General features: G+C 45.3%; 1 protein-coding gene across 1 annotated transcript in view; it reads right to left on the bottom strand.

Moving 5' to 3' along the window:
* LOC110506679 (vitamin D 25-hydroxylase) overlaps positions 1–19,097 on the bottom strand; it is a 32,775-nt gene that overhangs the window by 3,422 nt on the left and 10,256 nt on the right. Inside the window, exon 4 of the mRNA XM_021586470.2 lies at positions 138–467. Coding sequence (XP_021442145.1) covers positions 138–467 — 330 coding nt within the window. The remainder of the gene's footprint in view (positions 1–137; positions 468–19,097) is intronic.

Raw genomic sequence — 19,097 nt, 5'->3', positions numbered from 1 at the left:
TTAACCCTGTTTTTAAGCATTACCATTTAGATTAGGCAAGAGGAAAGGCATTCAAGTAAGAGGGTGTGTACAGTATGTGTGTGAGAGTCTGTGCTACTCTCTTTGGGGGGCTAAGAGTGGAAAGAAGGAAGACTCACCCAGAGAGAAGGGTAGGAAAGCTTCCCGTCGGACAAAGTTTCCATTGCTGTCCAGGAAGCGATGTGGTGAGAAGGTTCCAGGGTCGCACCAGTACTTCTCATCAAAGTGCACAGAGTACAGGTTGGTGATGACCATGGTGCCTTTGGGGATGTTGTAACCGCTCACCAGTGTGTCCTGAGTGGTGGCGCGGAAGATGCCCAGGGGCACGATGTTACAGAAGCGCAGGACCTCATGTAGCACCGCTTCCACATAGGGCATCCTCTTTTTGTCTGCAAGCGAGGGGGACTTCTCACTTCCTAGCACACTGTCCAGCTCCTTATGCACCTTCTCTACACAGAGGAAACACCAGCAGCAAACTGTCAATACCTTTTCATCACAATGTTCTATCTTTTATTTATTTTTATTTCACCTTTATTTAACCAGGTAGGCTAGTTGAGAACAAGTTCTCATTTGCAACTGCGACCTGGCCAAGATAAAGCGTAGCAATTCGACACATACAACAACACATGGAATAAACAAAACATACAGTCAATAATACAGTAGAACAAAAGAAAACAAAAAGTCTATATACAGTGAGTGCAAATTAGGTAAGTTATGGAAATAAATAGGCCATGGTGGCGAAGTAATTACAATATAGCAATTAAACACGGGAATACTGGATCGGCAGAAGATGAATGTGCAGGTAGAGATACTGGGGTGCAAAGGCTTCCTCAAGTCTTGTCTAGTATCCACAGACACACACTGAGTGTACAAAACATTAAGGAGACCTTCCTAATATTGAGTTGCACCCCCTTTTGCCCTCAGAACATCCTCAGTTTGTTGGGGCATGGACTCTACAAGGTGTTGAAAGCATTCCACAGGGATACTAGCCCATGTTGACTCCAATCCATAATAAAGAGCTGCTCTGGCTTCTTAACAATACTATCAACAAGGCAGATCCTACAGGCCCTAGGTTTGTCGCACCTAAACTACTGTTCAGTAGTGTGGTCAGCTGCCACAAAGAGGGATTAAGGAAAATATCAGTTGGCTCAGAACATGGCAGCATGGGTGGCCCTTAAAAGTACACAGAGAGCTAACATTAATGACGTGCATGTCAATCTCTCATGGCTCAAAGTGGAAGAGAGACTGACTTCTTGACTATTTGTTTTTGTAAGAGGTGTTAACAAGCTGACACCCATGCATACCCCACAAGACATGCCACCAGAGGTGGGGACTCTCTTCAGAGTCCCAAAGACCAGAACCAGAACCGTACTACATAGAGCCATGGAACTCTATTCCACATCAGGTAACTGATGCAAGCAGTACAATCAGATTTAAAACACAGGAAAGAAAATACCTTATGGCACTGTGAAGAGACACACGTTATATATTTTTTAACCTAAGTTAAGAACAAATTCTTATTTTCAATGACAGCCTGTTCAGGGGCAGAATGACAGATTTGTACCTTATCAGCTTGGGGATTTGAACTTGCAACCTTTCGGTTGCAAGTCCACCGCTCTAACCACTAGGCTACCCTGCCACCCCAATATGCATACAATGTTATATGTTATATTGTTATATAACATATATAACACATATATAACAATTATATATTATTATTAACAATTATATAACAATTATATGAATACATTGTTACATTGTCGTATGGTGGTATTAAACATTTTGTATTGTAGATATGTAGTGGTGTAATAATGTTATATGATTTACTGTTTTATATTTTATTTTATATGTAATGTAAGTGCTTTAATATGTTTGGACCCCAGGAAGAGTAGGGGATCCCTAAAAAATACAAATACAAACCCTTCCCACAGTTGTGTCAAATTGGCTGGATGTCCTTTGGGTGGTGGACCATGCCTACAATACACGGGAAACTGTTGAGTGTGAAAACCCCAGCAACGTTGCAGTTCTTGACACAAACCGGTGCGCCTGGCACCTAGTACCATACCCCGTTCAAAGGCACTTAAATATTTTGTCTTGCCCATTTACTCTCTGAATGGCACACATATATACAGTGGCAAGAAAAAGTATGTGAACCCTTTGGAATTACCTGGATTTCTGCATAAATTGGTCATCAAATTTGATCTGATCTTCATCTAAGTCACAACAATAGACAAACACAGTGTGCTTAAACTAATAACACACAAATTATTGTATTTTTCTTGTCTATATTGAATCATCATTTAAACATTCACAGTGTAAGTTGGAAAAAGTATGTGAACCCCTAGGCTAATGACTTCTCCAAAAGCTAATTGGAGTCAGCTAACCTGGAGTCCAATGAATGAGACGAGATTGGAGATGTTGGTTAGAGCTGCCTTGCCCTATAAAAAACACTCACAGCATTTGAGTTTGCTATTCACAAGAAGCATTGCCTGATGTGAACCATGCCTCGAACAAAAGAGATCTCAGAAGACCTAAGATTAAGAATGGTTGACTTGCATAAAGCTGGAAAGGGTTACAAAAGTATCTCTAAAAGCCTTGATGTTCATCAGTCCATGGTAAGACAAATTGTCTATACATTGAGAAAGTTCAGCACAGTTGCTACTCTCCCTAGGAGTGGCCATCCTGCAAAGATGACTACAAGATCACAGCGCAGAATGCTCAATGAGGTTAAGAAGAATCCTAGAGTGTCAGCTAAAGACAGAAATCTCTGGGACATGCTAACATCTCTGTTGACGAGTTTACAATACGTAAAACACTAAACAAGAATGATGTTCATGGGAGGACACCACAGAAGAAGCCACTGCTGTCCAAAAAAACATTGCTGCAAGTCTGAAGTTTGCAAAAGTGCACCTGGATGTTCCACAGAGCTACTGGCAAAATATTCTGTAGACAGATGAAACTACAGTTGAGTTGTTTGGAAGGAACACACAACACTATGTGTGGAGAAAAAAGGCACAGCACACCAACATCAAAACCTCATATCTCAACTGTAAAGTATTGTGGAGGGGGTTTATCAAGACATTTTGCAGGAGAATGTAAGGCTATCTGTCCGCCAATTGACGCTCAACAGAAGTTGGGTGATGCAACAGGACAACGACCCAAAACACAGAAGTAAATCAACAACAGAATGGCATCAACAGAAGAAAACACGCCTTCTGAAGTGACCCAGTCAGAGTCCTGACCTCAACCCGAGATGCTGTGGCATGACCTCAAGAGTTCACACCAGACATCCCAAGAATATTGCTGAACTGAAACAGTTTTGTAAAGAGGAATGATCCAAAATTCCTCCTGACAGCTGTGCAGGTCTGATCCGCAACTACAGAAAACGTTTGGTTGAGTTTATTGCTGCCAAAGGAGGGTCAACCAGTTAATAAATCCAAGGGTTCACATACTTTTCCCACCCTGCACTGTGAATGTTTACACGGTGTGTTCAATAAAGACATGAAAACGTATAATTGTTTGTGTGTTATTAGTTTAAGCAGAATGTGTTTGTCTAATGTTGAGACCTAGATGAAGATCAGATCAAGTTTTATGACCAATTTATGCAGAAATCCAGGTAATTCCAAAGGGTTCACCTACCATTTCTTGCCACTGTAATCCATGTCTCAATGCTTAAAAATATTTATTTAACCTGTCCCCTACCCTTGTTTAGTTTAATTCTACCAATTTACAAAACAAGCCCACAAAACTTAAAAGCCATACATGCACATGAGTAAAATCATGGAGGATAACACACAAAGTCTGGGGCTTATTTCCATTCTGGTCCTCTTGAGACAAGATAGCTAGGCAAGTTGGACACAGTATGGCATTGTGATAATAAAACATAAAAAGAACATCCATCTCATCATTGCAGTTACATCGTCATATGGGCACAGAGGACACTTATTTTTTAAAGCTTCCCAGAGAAGACGTCGTTTGTATGGGCAGAGGCAACTCATTCCATTCTGAGGCTCCAATATACAAGAAAGTTCTACGCTGAATAGGTGCCTAATGGACCCTATTCCGACTAGACTACTGAAAGAGCTACTTCCTGTGCTTGGCCCTGCTATATTGATCATAATAACAGCTCCCTATCCTCCGAATGTGTAACAAACTAGCTAAAGAAAATTTAAAAAGCCAAACCTTGGCATGGAAAATGTAAAAACTATCGACCTATATAAAATCTCACATTCCTCTCGACATTTTTACAAAAAGCTGTTGTGCAGCAACTCGCTGCCATCCTGAAGAAAAAATAATGTATAGTCGTGGCCAAAAGTTTTGAGAATGACACAAATATGAATTTTCTCAAAGTTTGCTGCTTCAGTGTCATTGATATTTTTGTCCGATGTAACTATGGAATACTGAAGTATAATTACAAGCATTTCATAAGTGTCAAAGGATTTTATTGACAATTACATGAAGTTGATGGAGTCAATATTTGCAGTGTTGACCCTTCTTTTTCAAGACCTCTGCAATCCGCCCTGGCATACTGTCAATTAACTTCTCGGCCACATCCTGACTGATGGCAGCCCATTCTTGCATAATCAATGCTTGGAGTTTGTCAGAATTTGTGGGGTGTTGTTTGTCTATCCGCCTCTTGAGGATTGACCACAAGTTCTCAATGGGATTAAGGTCTGGGGAGTTTCCTGGCCATGGACCCAAAATATCGGTGTTTTGTTCCCCGAGTCACTTAGTTATCACTTTTGCCTTATGGCAAGGTGCTCCATCATGATGGAAAAGGCATTGTTCGTCACCAAACTGTTCCTGGATGGTTGGGAGAAGTTGCTTTCGGAGGATGTATTGGTACCATTCTTTCTTCATGGCTGTGTTATTAGGCAAAATTGTGAGCAACGCCACACAAGAATGGTCTCAGGATGCTTTACTGTTGGCATGAAACATGACTGATGGTAGCGCTCACCTTGTCTTCTCAGGGCAAGCTTTTTTCCGGATGCCCCAAACAAACGGAAAGGGGATTCATCAGAGAAAATGACTTTATCCCAGTCCTCAGCAGTCAAATCCCGATACCTTTTGCAGAATATCAGTCTGTCCCTGATGTTTTTCCTGGAGAGAAGTGGCTTTTTTGTTGCCCTTCTTGACACCAGGCCATCCTCCAAAAGTCTTTGCCTCACTGTGCGTGCAGATGCACTCACACCTGCCTGCTGCCATTTCTGAGCAAGCTCTGTACTGGTGGTGCCCCGATCCCCCAGCTGAATCAACTTTAGGAGACGGTCCTGGCACTTGCTGGACTTTCTTGGGCGCCATGAAGCCTTCTTCACAACATTTGAACCGCTCTCCTTGAAGTTATTGATCATCCGATAAATGGTTGCTTTAGGTGCAATCTTACTGGCAGCAATATCCTTGCCTGTGAAGCCCTTTTTGTGCAAAACAATGATGACGGCACGTGTTTCCTTGCAGGTAACCATGGTTGACTGAGGAAGAACAATGATTCCAAGAACCACCCTCCTTTTGAAGCTTCCTGTCTGTTATTGGAACTCAACCAGCATGACAGAGTGATCTCCAGCCTTGTCCTCGTCAACACTCACACCTGTGTTAACGAGAGAATCACTGACATGTCAGCTGGTCCTTTTGTGGGAGGGCTGAAATGCAGTGGAAATGTTTTTTGGGGATTCAGTTCATTTGCATGGCAAAGAGGGACTTTGCAATTAATTGTAATTCATCTGATCACTCTTCATAACATTCTGGAGTATATGCAAATTGCCATCATACAAACTGAGGCAGCAGATATTGTGGAAATGTATATCTCTGTCATTCTCAAAACTTTTGGCCACGAACGACTGCATAGGAAATGCTCAAGTCTGGTTTTAGACCCCATCATAGTACTGAAACGGTACTCTTGAAGGCGGTAAATTACCTTTTAATGGCATCAGACCAAGGCTCTGCATCTGTCATCGTGCTCCTAGACCTTAGTGCCGCTTGTGACACTATCACCGCATTCTTTTTAAGAGATTGGAAACCCTCTTTGGTCTACACGGACAAGTTCTTGCCTGGTTTAGATCTTATCTGTCGGAAAATATGTAATTTACTCTCTTTGGATGATTTGTCCTCTCACAAATCAAAAAAAAGTTTCGGTGTTCCTCAAGATTCCGTTTTAGGACCACTATTATTTTCACTATACATTCTACCTCTTGGTGATTTCATTCGGAAACACAATGTCAACTTTCACTGCTATGCGGATGACCCACAGCTGAACATTTCGATTAAACATGGTGAAGCCCCAAAATTGCCTAACCTGGAAGATTGTGTTTCAGACATAAGGAAGTGGATGGCAGCAAATGTTTTACTTTTAAACTTGGACAAAACAGAGATGCAAGTTCTAGGTCCCAAGAAACAAAGAGATCTGCTGTTCGAGCTAAAAATGAATGTTGATGGTTGTACAGTTGTCTCAAAAATGCAAAGGACCTCTGAATTGCTCTGGACTCTCTTTTGATGAACATATTAAGAATAATTCAAGGGTAGCTTTATTCCATTTTCGTAACATTGCAAAAATCTGTAACTTTGTACAAAAATGATGCAGTAAACAAATTTTTGTAACTTTTAGATTAGACTACTGCAATGCTCCACTCTCTGGTTATCTGGATATAGCACTAAATAATGTTCAGTTAGTGCAAAATACAGACCACCATAGTGCCTGTACCCAATAACACTAAGGTAACCTGCCTAAATGACTACCGACCTGTAGCACTCACGTCTGTAGCCATGAAGTGCTTTGAAAGGCTGGTCATGGCTCACATCAACACCATTAACCCAGAAACCCTAGACCCACTCCAATTTGCATACCACCCCAAAAGATCCACAGATGATGCAATCTCAATTGTACTCCATACTGCCCTTTCCCACCTGGACAAAAGAAACACCTACATGAGAATGATATTCATTGACTACAGCTCAGCATTCAACACCATAGTGCCCTCAAAGCTCATCAATAAGCTAAGGACCCTGGGACTAAACACCTCCCTCTGGATCGTGGACTTCCTGACGGGCCAGCCCCAGGTGTTAAGGGTAGGTAACAACACATCTGCCACGCTGATCCTCAACACAGGGGCCCCTCAAGGGTGCGTGATCAGACCCTTCTTGTTCACTCATGAGTGGAACTCCAACACTCTCATTAAGTTTGCCGATGACACAATAGTGGTAGGCCTGATCACCGACAACAACGAGACAGCCTAATAGGGTGGAGGTCAGAGACCTGGCCGTGTGGTGCCAGGACAACAATGTGTCCCTCAACGTGATCAAGACAAAGGAGATGATTGTGGACTACAGGAAAAAGGAATTCTCATCAACGGGGCTGCAGTGGAGCAGGTTGAGAGCTTCAAGTTCCTTGATATCCACATCTCCAACAAACTAACACGGTCCAAGCACCCCAAGACAGGACAGTCATGAAGAGGGCACGACAAAATCTATTCCCCCTCAGGAGACTGAAAATATTTGGCATGGGTCCTCAGATCCACAAAAGGCTCTACAGTTGCACCATCAAGAGCATGGTTGCATCACTGCCTGGTATGGCAACTGCTCAGCCTCGGAACGCAAGGCACTACAGAGGGTAGTGCGAACGGCCCAGTACATCACCGGGGCCAAGCTTCCTGCTGTCCAGACCTCTATATCAGGCTGTGCCAGAGGAAGGCCCCTTATTGTAAATGTACATATTCCCTCAACTAACCAGTGCCCCCACACATTGACTCTGTACAGGTACATAGTCTCACTATTGTTATTTTACTGCTGCTCTTTAATTACTTGTTACTTTTATTTCTTATTCTTATCCGTATTTTTTTTAACTGCATTGTTGTTTAGGGGCTCATAAGTAAGCATTTCACTGTAAGGTCTACACCTGTTGTATTCGGCGCATGTGACTAATACAATTTGATTTGAAATACGGCTGCTAGTATCTTGATTAGAACCACAAAATTGGATCACATTACTCCAGTGCTAGCCTCTCTACTTTTTGACTTCCTGTTAAGGCTAAGGCTAATTTCAAGGTTTTACTGCTAACCTACAAAGCATTACTGTAACGATGACACTGTGAGTTGCGAAGCAGGTGCAAGAGAAACGTTTAATAAAACAACAAACAGGAAACGAGACAACATAACAGTGGTGTTTACTCGTAAACACAGGAACAATACTAACTGAGGAAGGAACCCAAGGGAGTGGCAGATATAGGGGAGGTAATCAGGAAGGTAAGTATCATGATGATCTGCAGGTGCGTGTAATGATGGATGCCAGGACCGGTGGTTAGTAGACTGGCGACGTCGAACGCCGGAGGGGAGGAGTGGGAGTAGACGTGTCAAATACATGGACTTGCTCATACCTATCTCTCTGAATTGTTTATGCAATACATACCTACACGTACTCTACGGTCACAAAACACAGGTCTCCTTATTGTCCCTAGAATTTCTAAGCAAACAGCTAAAGGCAGGGCTTTCTCCTTTAGAGTTCAATTCTTATGGAATGGTCTGCCTATCCATGTGAGAAATGCAGACTCGATATCAACCTTTTAGTCTTTACTGAAGACTCATCTCTTTAGTAGGCCCTATGATTGAGTGTAGTCTGGCCCAGGAGTGTGAAGGTGAACTGCAAGGCACTGGAGTGACGAATCGCCCTTGCGCTCTCTGTCTGGCCGGCTCCCGTCTCTCCACTGGAATTCTCTGCCTCTGACCTTATTATGGGGGCTTACTAGTGCTCTTCCATGCCGTCCCTAGAAAGGCTGTGACACGCCGTGCCTTTTTTCACTATACTCGACTTGAGTGGGTTGAGTCACTGACGTGATCTTCCTATCCGGTGTTGCGCCCCCCTCAAGCTTGTGCGGTGGAGGATATCTTTTTGGGCTATAGTCAGCCTTGTCTCAGTGTAGTAAATTGGTAGTCTGTTGATATCCCTCTAGTGGTGTGGGGGCTGTGCTTTGGCAAAGTGGCTGGGGTGATATCCTGCCTGTCCAGGGGTATCGTCAGACAGGGCAACAGTGTCCCCTGATCCCCCTGTCTCAGCCTCCAGTATTTATGCTGCAATAGTCTATGCTGTATAGGTTTTTGCAGTTCTTGTTTTGTATTGTTCGTGGTTTATTTGTTTATTAAACATGAATCTAAATAACCACGCTGCATTTTGGTCCTCCTCTCCTTCACCGCAAGAAAACCGTAACAGAATCACCCACCACAACAGGACCAAGCGGCGTGGTGACAGGCAGCGTCAGCAGGAGCAGCGAAAGGAGCAATGGACATGGGAAGACGTTTTGGATGGCAAGGGTTGTTACACTTGGCAGGAAATACTGGCTGGAAGAGATCGCCTCCCATGGGAACAGGTGGAGGCACTTAGGAGAGCAGAGGCAGCCGGAGAGAGGAGCCGGCGATACGAGGGAACACGGTTGGCAAGGAAGCCCGGGAGTCAGCCCCAAAAATGCATTGGGGGGGGGGGGGGTCACAGGGAGTATGGCTACGCCAGGTAGGAGACCTGCGCAAACTTCCTGTGCTTACCGGGGGGCTAGAGAGACCGGGCAGGCACCGTGTTATGCTGTGGAGAGCACGGTGTCCCCAGTGCGGGTGCATAGCCCGGTGCGGTACATACCAGCTCTGCGTATCGGCCGGGCTAGAGTAAGCATCGAGCCAAGTGTCATGAAGCCGGCTCTACGCATCTGGTCTCCAGTGCGTCTCCTTGGGCCGGCTTTCATGGCACCAGCCTTGCGCTCTGTGTCCCCGGTTCGCCTGCATAGCCCAGTGCGGGCTATTCCACTTCGCCGCACTGGCAGGGCGACCGGGAGCATTCAACCAGGTAAGGTTGGGCAGGCTTGGTGCTCAAGAGCTCCAGTGCGCCTGCATGGTCCGGTCTATCCAGTACCACCTCCACGCACCAGCCCTCCGGTGGCAGCTCCCCGCACCAGGCTTCCTGTGCGTGTCCTCGGCCCAGTACCACCAGTGCCAGCACCACGCATCAGGCCTACAGTGCACCTCGCCTGTCCAGCGCTGCCAGAGCCTTCCCCCTCTACTGCGCTGCCGGAGTCTCCCGCCTGTTTAGCGCTGCCAGAGCCTTCCTCTACAGCGCTGCCGGAGTCTCCCGCCTGTTTAGCGCTGCCAGAGCCTTCCTCCTCTACAGCGCTGCTGGAGTCTCCTGCCTGTTCAGCGCAGCTAGAGCTGCCAGTCTGCAAGGCGCTGCCAGTCTGCAAGGCGCTGCTGTGACAGGTTAAAGGAAATATTCATAGCCTGTTATACATTAAAAAGTATTAGTAAGTTTATAGTATGTGAGGATCGTAAAACATCTAAGGTTAAAAAGATGCATTCAGTATTAGTTGATAGAGATGAATAACATTCATATAATTGTGTTAACGTTAAAATCTGTCAAAGGGTAAGAATTGAGAGTAATGTGTAAACGTTATATTGATTACTTTATTTTGTGGTGCCTAAAAGTGTTAATCTGTGATCTACGAAATGCTCTTAATCTATGAGCCGGAGATCGATTGCTCTGGTCTCCACCCATATTCCTGGGGAAATCGCGGTCTTTTCTCATATCACTAAACGTTGAATTGAGAATACAACACCGTATCACGCTCGTGATTATTTCTCCCCTGTTTTCAGGTACTTTATTGATGATAAAAATAATAATTTAAATGTTATAACTCGCTAACATGTCAAGAGTGTTTAAGGTGTGTCTTAGTAACGTCTTGAGGAAGTTAGAGTTAAGTTTGAAGAGAGTAATATTAGCCCTGCTCGGTTGAAGTGAAGAATAGCATCGTACTGAGAGTAGCTGCCATTTTATGTCGATTGTGAATGAACATGTACGTTGTTAATAAGATATTTTGCTGTGTTAGTTGTATAATGGGTTTTCTGTTGTTTTGTAATGTGTTACTTTTGTGAAATGATGATCACTAAACGTTGAATTGAGAATACAACACCGTATCACGCTCGTGATTATTTCTCCCCTGTTTTCAGGGGCGTAACATTTTTGGAGGCTCCGCTGAGATAGCTGCTCAGATGTCCAGTTTCCACACCCCGGTCGCTGAATTCCGAGCCAGCTAAATCTCCACATAACAACTCAGGCAGGCTGCAGTGAGGAAAGTGTTGCTGTTCGAGGGAAGTTGGAAGTTAGTGGTTAAGTACGTGTCAACTGAGGCCATTGATCGACCATCAGAGACAGTAAGGACCATCTAATTCAGAGTCAACTCCTGCACAGTAAAAGTTCCTCCTGTTCTGTCAACATGACAAGCGCCTTGGAAGAACTACAGGAAGAGGTAGTAGGAGAATTGCACACCCTGACTAAAGACAAATTACTAGAGATATGTGATTTCCTTGACATATCAGGCAAACAGAGAAGAGATGTTCAAAACAAATCCCGCATATCATTAATGACTCACATTATGATGTTCCTTGAAAGAGAGGAAGTCGCAGAGATAGAAGATGGCGGCATGTCGGAATTGTTGCTACTGAGAGACGAAATGACAGAGATGATCAGTGGCATAGATAACAAAACAGGGCAAATTGACCATGATATCGAACCAGCCGGAACACATCACAGAATAGAGGAACTGAGAACTGTAACCCCACAACAAGGGGTGGGAACTGAGCAGATTACTGCAGCCAAAGCCAGTGATTCTCTGCGTCAGCCCCATCCCCATGCCAATCTTCAGGGGAGCGTGCTGCTCTCACCCAATGCACAGCCCAGCTCATACTGGCGCAAAGAGTTTAACATTTCTGGTCAGATAGGTGAACCGGGCCAGAAAGAAAAACAGATTTTTTCCAGCCTTGCCCATCAGATTGAAAATGGACTTAACAGAGGCTATCCTGAGGTAGAAATAGTAGACGCAGTAGTCAGGGCTATTTCTCCAGGCTCACAGCTACGCAGCTACTTGGAAGGTAAACCCCAGCTAACTCTTCCCACACTTAGATGTATCCTGCGTTCCCACTTCCAAGAGAAGAGTGCAACAGAGCTTTACAAACAGCTAGCTTCAGAAGCACAGCATAGCAAGGAGACCCCTCAAAGCTTCCTGATGCGCGTTTTAGATTTGAGGCAAAAAGTACTGTTTGCATCCCAGGAGTCAGAATCAGGGCTTAAGTATGACCCTGCTCTAGTCCAGAGCATGTGTTTACACACAGTCCTTACGGGTCTCCAGAGTGACAGTATCAGGATAGACATGCAGCCTCTCCTCCTAGAGAGCGAAACATCAGATGAGGTTTTGTTAGAGAAGCTTAACATTGCTTGTGCTAATGAGATAGAAAGACGAAACAAAAAGCGGTTTAATGCCCCACAGCCTGCTACAACTGTAAGTGTAGTCCAGTTAGAAGATACGCCATCTGCAAAGTGTCCTGTGAAGGAAGCCAAAGCTAAGATACCCGCAGAACTGTTAACAGAGTTAGCTGAACTTAAGACAGGTGTAGCTTCTCTACAAGGTCTCAGTGCAGAGATTGCTCAGATTAAGGAGACATTACAGCAGCCTATGTTTCAGTCACCGCCTTGTGCCTATGCCCCACCCCCAGTTAGGAGGCCAAATAGGGACCCCCAGCCACCTGTTTCCCAGTAGCAGTATTACAGCAGCTACAGTCGGTCCCAAGCACCTGACCCTGCGCAGCATCAATATGCACCTAACTGGTATACCAACCGCTCTGCTCAAGCTCCAAGGAGGTGTTTTGTCTGCCAGCAGGCCAGAACAGATGCACGCTGCACACACTGCTTCCGATGTGGGAGTGGAGAACATTTTCAAGCTGGATGTAAAACCTGGGGAGCCAGACCATCAAGGGAGGCCCCTTTAAACGGAAACGGGTTACCGCTGAGGGACGAGTGTTAACCGTAGCTACCAAAAAGTCCCAGAAATGTGCAAATTGTGCCAGAGAAAATTCATTTGAGAACCTGAAACAATGTTCATCATGTAAAGAGACACTGTACTGTTCCAAAGTATGTCAAAACCAACATTGGACTAAACATAAGGAAAAATGCACTCACCTGAAAATTGACTCTAATAGTGAAAAGTTTTCCTGCACAGAGGAAAATGCCCACTCCTTACCATCCCTAGCTCAAGGTTGCCACCCCCGTAAGGTCACCTCGCTAGTCGGCAGACAGTGCCTTATTGAGTGTCACCTGAATCGCCACCACCTCCAAGCTCTATGGGACACAGGCTCTCAGGTATCGGTCATTGATGAACGATGGAAAGAGGAATCTCTCCCAAACGCAAGGCTGAGAGATGTTTCAGAAATCCTGGACTCACCTGATGATCTAAGGTTGACTGCAGCAAATGGGACTGAAATGCCGTACCTGGGATGGATTGAAACAACTTTTCGGCTAGCCTCTGAAACTGACCAAACAAAGGAACTGATCATCCCGGTGCTGGTAATGAAAGGCTGTCACCTATCACATCCCATCATAGGTTTCAATGTTATCGAGCACATCCTGACAATGACCGAAAAGACTAAACGATACAGTACAGTAAAAACAGCTTTCCCAAGCCTCAAAAGAAACAAGGTGAGAGCTTTTATACAGGCTGTTAGCGCAGAACAGACAGATGAATACGCAGTGAAAACCAAGAAAGAGAAGGTTGCTGTACCAAAACACAGTAGCATTCAGATTGAGTGCCGTGTAGCTTCCCAGCCTTTCAAAGATGACATGACAATGCTTTTCCAGCCAGACCTGAACCCGCAGTGGCCAGACGACCTTGAGTTCTTTGACACACTAGTCAGAGTCAAGAAAGGTGTTTTTCCAGTTATCCTGCTTGATGTCTCTAACCCCACTGACCACGACATTGCCCTGCTAGGACGCACAATAATCGGTACAGTACAAACCATTATGACTGTGTTACCTGCCCAAGTCTTTGAAAAAACTGTCACCCCAGCCACAGTGAATCACACCAGCGTTCAAACCCCATGTACTGCTACTGAACAGTGGGATCCACCAGTAGATTTAACTCACCTAACCGAAGAACAGAGAGAGGTTGTTAGGCAAATGCTTAGAGAAGAGTGTCACTCCTTCTCCAGATCAGACAATGACATTGGCTGCATTGAACGATTGAAAATGACTATTTCTCTAAAGGACTCTGAACCAGTAAAGCGCACATACATGTCAGTGCCCAGGCCACTGTATCAGGAGATGAAGGGTTACATTTATGACCTCATAGTCCAGGGCTGGGTTAGGAAGTCAAACTCTTCATATTCTTCACCTGTCGTGTGCGTTCGTAAGAAGGACGGGACCCTCCGGTTGTGTATAGATTACAGAGACCTGAACAGAAAGACACATCCCGACCGCCAGCCCATCCCTCGGGTCCAAGACATCATGGACAGTTTAGGTGGTAATTCCTGGTTCTCCCTCTTAGATCAGGGGAAAGCGTATCACCAGGGGTTCATCTCTGAAGAGAGCAGATCACTGACAGCATTTGTGACACCGTGGGGACTCTATGAGTGGATACGTATGCCATTCGGCCTCATGAACGCTCCTGCAGCTTTTCAGCGGTGTATGGAGGAGTGTTTGGAAGGGCTCCGGGATAACATCTGCATTCCTTATCTGGACGACACGCTAGTTTTCAGTAAAACATTCAACAGCCATGTGAATGATGTGCGAAAAGTTTTGCAGCGTCTCAGAGAGTATGGCATTAAACTCAAACCAAGTAAGTGTGATCTCTTTAAACCCCAGGTCCGTTATTTGGGCAGAATAGTGTCTGCAGAGGGCAGCCAAGTTGACCCAGCCGATTTTGAAGCAGTAAGAGCATTAAAAGAAATCAGACCAGAGACTGTGGGCCAGCTCAGAAAAATGCTTGGTTTACTCACTTACTACAGACAGTACATCAAAGACTTTTCTAGGAGTGCCAGCTGCCTGAATGACCTCCTGAAAGCAGATTCAGAGAAATCACCTGACCACCCACGGAAAACAAAAACAAAGAAAGTAAGTCATGTGGTGCCCTCAAACAAGCCAATCCGGTGGACTGACCAGCATCAACAGGCACTTGAACAGCTGATTGAGTGTTTGCTTCACCCACCAGTTTTAGGTTTCCCTGATTTCACTCAGCCATTTGTTGTACACACTGATGCGTCACACCAAGGCTTGGGAGCAGTTCTTTATCAAAAGCAAGAGGGGAAGCTTAGGGTCATTGCTTATGGCTCTCGAACCTTAACAGCAGCTGAGAAGAACTATCACTACCACTCGAGCAAGCTAGAATTTCTAGCTCTAAAATGGGCAATCACTGATAAGTTCCATGATTATTTGTACTATGCTCCGACCTTCACTGTATACAGCGATAACAACCCGCTCTGCTACATTCTGTCTACTGCAAAACTGAACGCAACCACTTCCAGGTGGGTTGCAGACTTGGCTGATTTCCACTTTACAATAAAGTACAGGCCAGGCAGAGAGAACGGTGATGCAGATGCTTTGTCAAGGATGCCACTGGATGTAGAGTCACTGATGAGAGAATGTTCTGAGGAGCTTCCACCAGACACCATCGCCGCCACGATACAAGCAGTTGAGGTACAGAAAGAGGCTGTTGTACCTTGGTCATTTTCAGCTGCATCTATGTCAGTATCAGCTGAAGGTGAGACAACCACTGCAACAACCAGCTCGATCCCAAAAGATGGGATAAGAGAAGCACAAGAATCTGATCCGGTCATCCGTCCTGTGCTCAATTTCAAACTGTCTGGTTCCAAACCGGCAGTTAAAGAGCAAAAGAAATTCAGTCCAAAGACAAAATGCCTATTCAGAGAATGGGACAAATTGACAATAGACAGTGATGGCATTCTGTACAGAATCACTACAGCCCGCAAGCAGTTAATTCTACCAGAGCAGTACAAAGGTAAAGTGATGGAAGAGTTGCACAATAACATGGGACACCAAGGTACTGACCGCACTGTATCACTAGTACGTGACCGCTTCTTCTGGCCATATATGCAATCTGACATCGAGCACTATGTGACTAAAACTTGTAGCTGTGTCAAGCAGAAAAAGCCAGCCCATGCAACAAGAGCTCCTCTGACAAACATTGTGACAACACAGCCATTTGAACTGGTATGTATTGACTTCCTTCATCTCGACAGATGCAAAGGGGGATATGAGTACATCCTCGTGATTGTTGATCATTTTACACGTTTCACTCAAGCCTACGCCACCACATCAAAGTCAGGTAAAACTGCTGCAAATCTCATCTTCAATGACTTTGCCCTGAAGTTCTGGTTCCCGTCCCGCATCCACCATGACCAAGGGGGAGAATTTGAAAATCAGTTGTTCCATCAGTTAAAGAAACTCAGTGGCATGGCGGGGTCCAGGACAACACCCTATCACCCGATGGGAAACGGTCAAGCGGAACGCATGAACAGAACATTGTTGCAAATGTTAAAGACACTAACTGAGACACAAAAGTCAAATTGGAAGGAGTCTCTGAACAAACTGGTTTATGCCTATAACTGCACCCGTTGCGAAGTGACTGGCTATTCACCATTTTATCTTCTGTTTGGGAGATCACCCAGGCTTCCAGTTGATATGCTCTTTGGATTGTGCACAGAGGCAGGTTCCAGCGAGACTACGTGGAGAACTGGAAACGAGGGATGGAAGAAGCATACGCCATTGCAAATTAAAATGCTCAGAAAGCCGCTGAAAGAAGTAAGAAGCACTATGACACTAAAGTTAGGAGTTCGGTGCTACAGCCTGGCGAGCGAGTTCTGATTAAAAACCTGACACCAAGAGGAGGACCAGGAAAACTCCGTAACTATTGGGAAGATACAATTCACACAGTGGTGAAACAAATGGGTTCAGACCTGCCGATTTATGAATTGAGACCAGAAAGGGGTAGGGGACGCTCCAGGGTCCTGCACAGAAATCTGCTCATGTCCTGTGACCACTTACCTTTTGAGACACAACCAGAAATGACCAAAGCGGACAAAAGTCAGAAAACGAGGAGACACCAGCCTGCATCACCGACTCTAGATTCTGATGAAGACAGTGGGGATGAATATGACCTTCATCATGAGCCGCTACAGGTTCCCACATCTCCTACTGTACCTGAGGAGAGGAATGCTGAACCAGCGAGAGAGTGGGAACACAGGCCCCCAACAGTGAGACAGACCGTTGCAGTGCCAGTCCCTGATACGCTACCAGCACAGCCTCTTGTTGAAAAGCGGCTGGAGGAGACAACAACAGTTAAAGACCTGCCTGCTGAGGAGATTAACTTGCCTGCTGAAAATTTGCCTGATGATCATCCACCAAGTGCCTTTCCTTCATATGCTGCTGAACCTGAGGAACCAGCCTACCAGCTGCCACAAAGAGAGAGACACCCTCCAAGACGTATCACCTATGATCAGCTTGGTATCCCTTCCTGCTACAGTATACAGCCACAGCCACAGTTGTTCCCTATCTACTCTGCACCAGGACTGGTTCCATGGCTGCCATCACTACAGCAATGTTACTTTCAGCCACCTTACATGTATGGGCTTCAGCAAACATGAGGCTACAGAGTTGACATGTTTGACCATGGACTACTGTCTGATTTCACAGACTGTCAAAAGAGACAATTTGCAGACTATGCATATAGGTCATTAAAATTGATGGACTGTTGATCAATAGTATGAGAAAAGACTGCTTATGTTATATAGCTGGTCAACAGATACGGACTGTGAATATAACTTGTTAGTTATATTTGAACTGTGACCCTTGACCTCTGCTCAAGTACTACCTTACAGAAGAGGATTTTCTAGGTCCAGTGCATACGGACTGTTGAAGACAATGTTGGTAATGTTGGGACAAAAAATTTTGTCGGGGAGAGTGTGACAGGTTAAAGGAAATATTCATAGCCTGTTATACATTAAAAAGTATTAGTAAGTTTATAGTATGTGAGGATCGTAAAACATCTAAGGTTAAAAAGATGCATTCAGTATTAGTTGATAGAGATGAATAACATTCATATAATTGTGTTAACGTTAAAATCTGTCAAAGGGTAAGAATTGAGAGTAATGTGTAAACGTTATATTGATTACTTTATTTTGTGGTGCCTAAAAGTGTTAATCTGTGATCTACGAAATGCTCTTAATCTATGAGCCGGAGATCGATTGCTCTGGTCTCCACCCATATTCCTGGGGAAATCGCGGTCTTTTCTCATATCACTAAACGTTGAATTGAGAATACAACACCGTATCACGCTCGTGATTATTTCTCCCCTGTTTTCAGGTACTTTATTGATGATAAAAATAAGCTGCCAGTCTGCAATGAGCTGCCAGTCTGCAAGGAGCTGCCAGAGCTGCCAGTCTGCAAGGAGCTGCCAGAGCTGCCAGTCTGCAAGGAGCTGCCAGAGCTGCCAGTCTGCAAGGAGCTGCCAGAGCTGCCAGTCTGCAAGGAGCTGCCAGAGCCGCCAGTCTGCCAGGATCCGCCAGTCAGCCAGGATCTTCCAGATCCGCCATTCAGCCAGGATCCGCCATTCAGCCAGGATCCGCCATTCAGCCAGGATCCGCCAGTCAGCCAGGATCTGCCCGAACTGCCAGCCAGTACTTCCTCTCAGTACTGAGCTTCCTCTCAGTCCTGAGCTTCCTCTCAGTGCTGAGCTTCCTCTCAGTACTGAGCTTCCTCTCAGTCCCGAGCTACCCCTCAGTCCCGAGCTACCCCTCAGTCCGAGCTACCCCTCAGTCCCGAGCTGCCCCTCAGTCCAGTGGGGTCCTTGGTGAGGGTTACTAGGCCAAGGTCGGCGGCGAGGGCCGCCAATCAAAGGACGCGAAACAAGGGGGCTAAGACTTTGTTGGAGTGGGGTCCACGTCCCGCGCCGGAGCCGCCACCGTGGACAGACGCCCACCCGGACCCTCCTCTATGGGTTTAGGTGTGCGGTTGGGAGTCCGCTACTTGGGGGGGGGGGGGGGGGGGGGTTCTGTCACGCCCTGGTCTTAGTATTTTGTGTTTTCTTTATTATTTTGGTCAGGCCAGGGTGTGACATGGGTTTATTATGTGGTGTGTTTTGTCTTGTTTTTTTTTGTAGGTATTGGGATTGTGGTATAGTGGGGTTTTCTAGGAAAGTCTATGGTTGCCTGAAGTGGTTCTCAATCAGAGGCAGGTGTTTATCGTTGTCTCTGATTGGGAACCATATTTAGGCA

The sequence above is a fragment of the Oncorhynchus mykiss genome, chromosome 26 (assembly GCF_013265735.2).
Source record: "Oncorhynchus mykiss isolate Arlee chromosome 26, USDA_OmykA_1.1, whole genome shotgun sequence".
NCBI lineage: Eukaryota > Metazoa > Chordata > Actinopteri > Salmoniformes > Salmonidae > Oncorhynchus > Oncorhynchus mykiss.
This window is presented reverse-complemented; position numbering and strand designations above follow the sequence as displayed.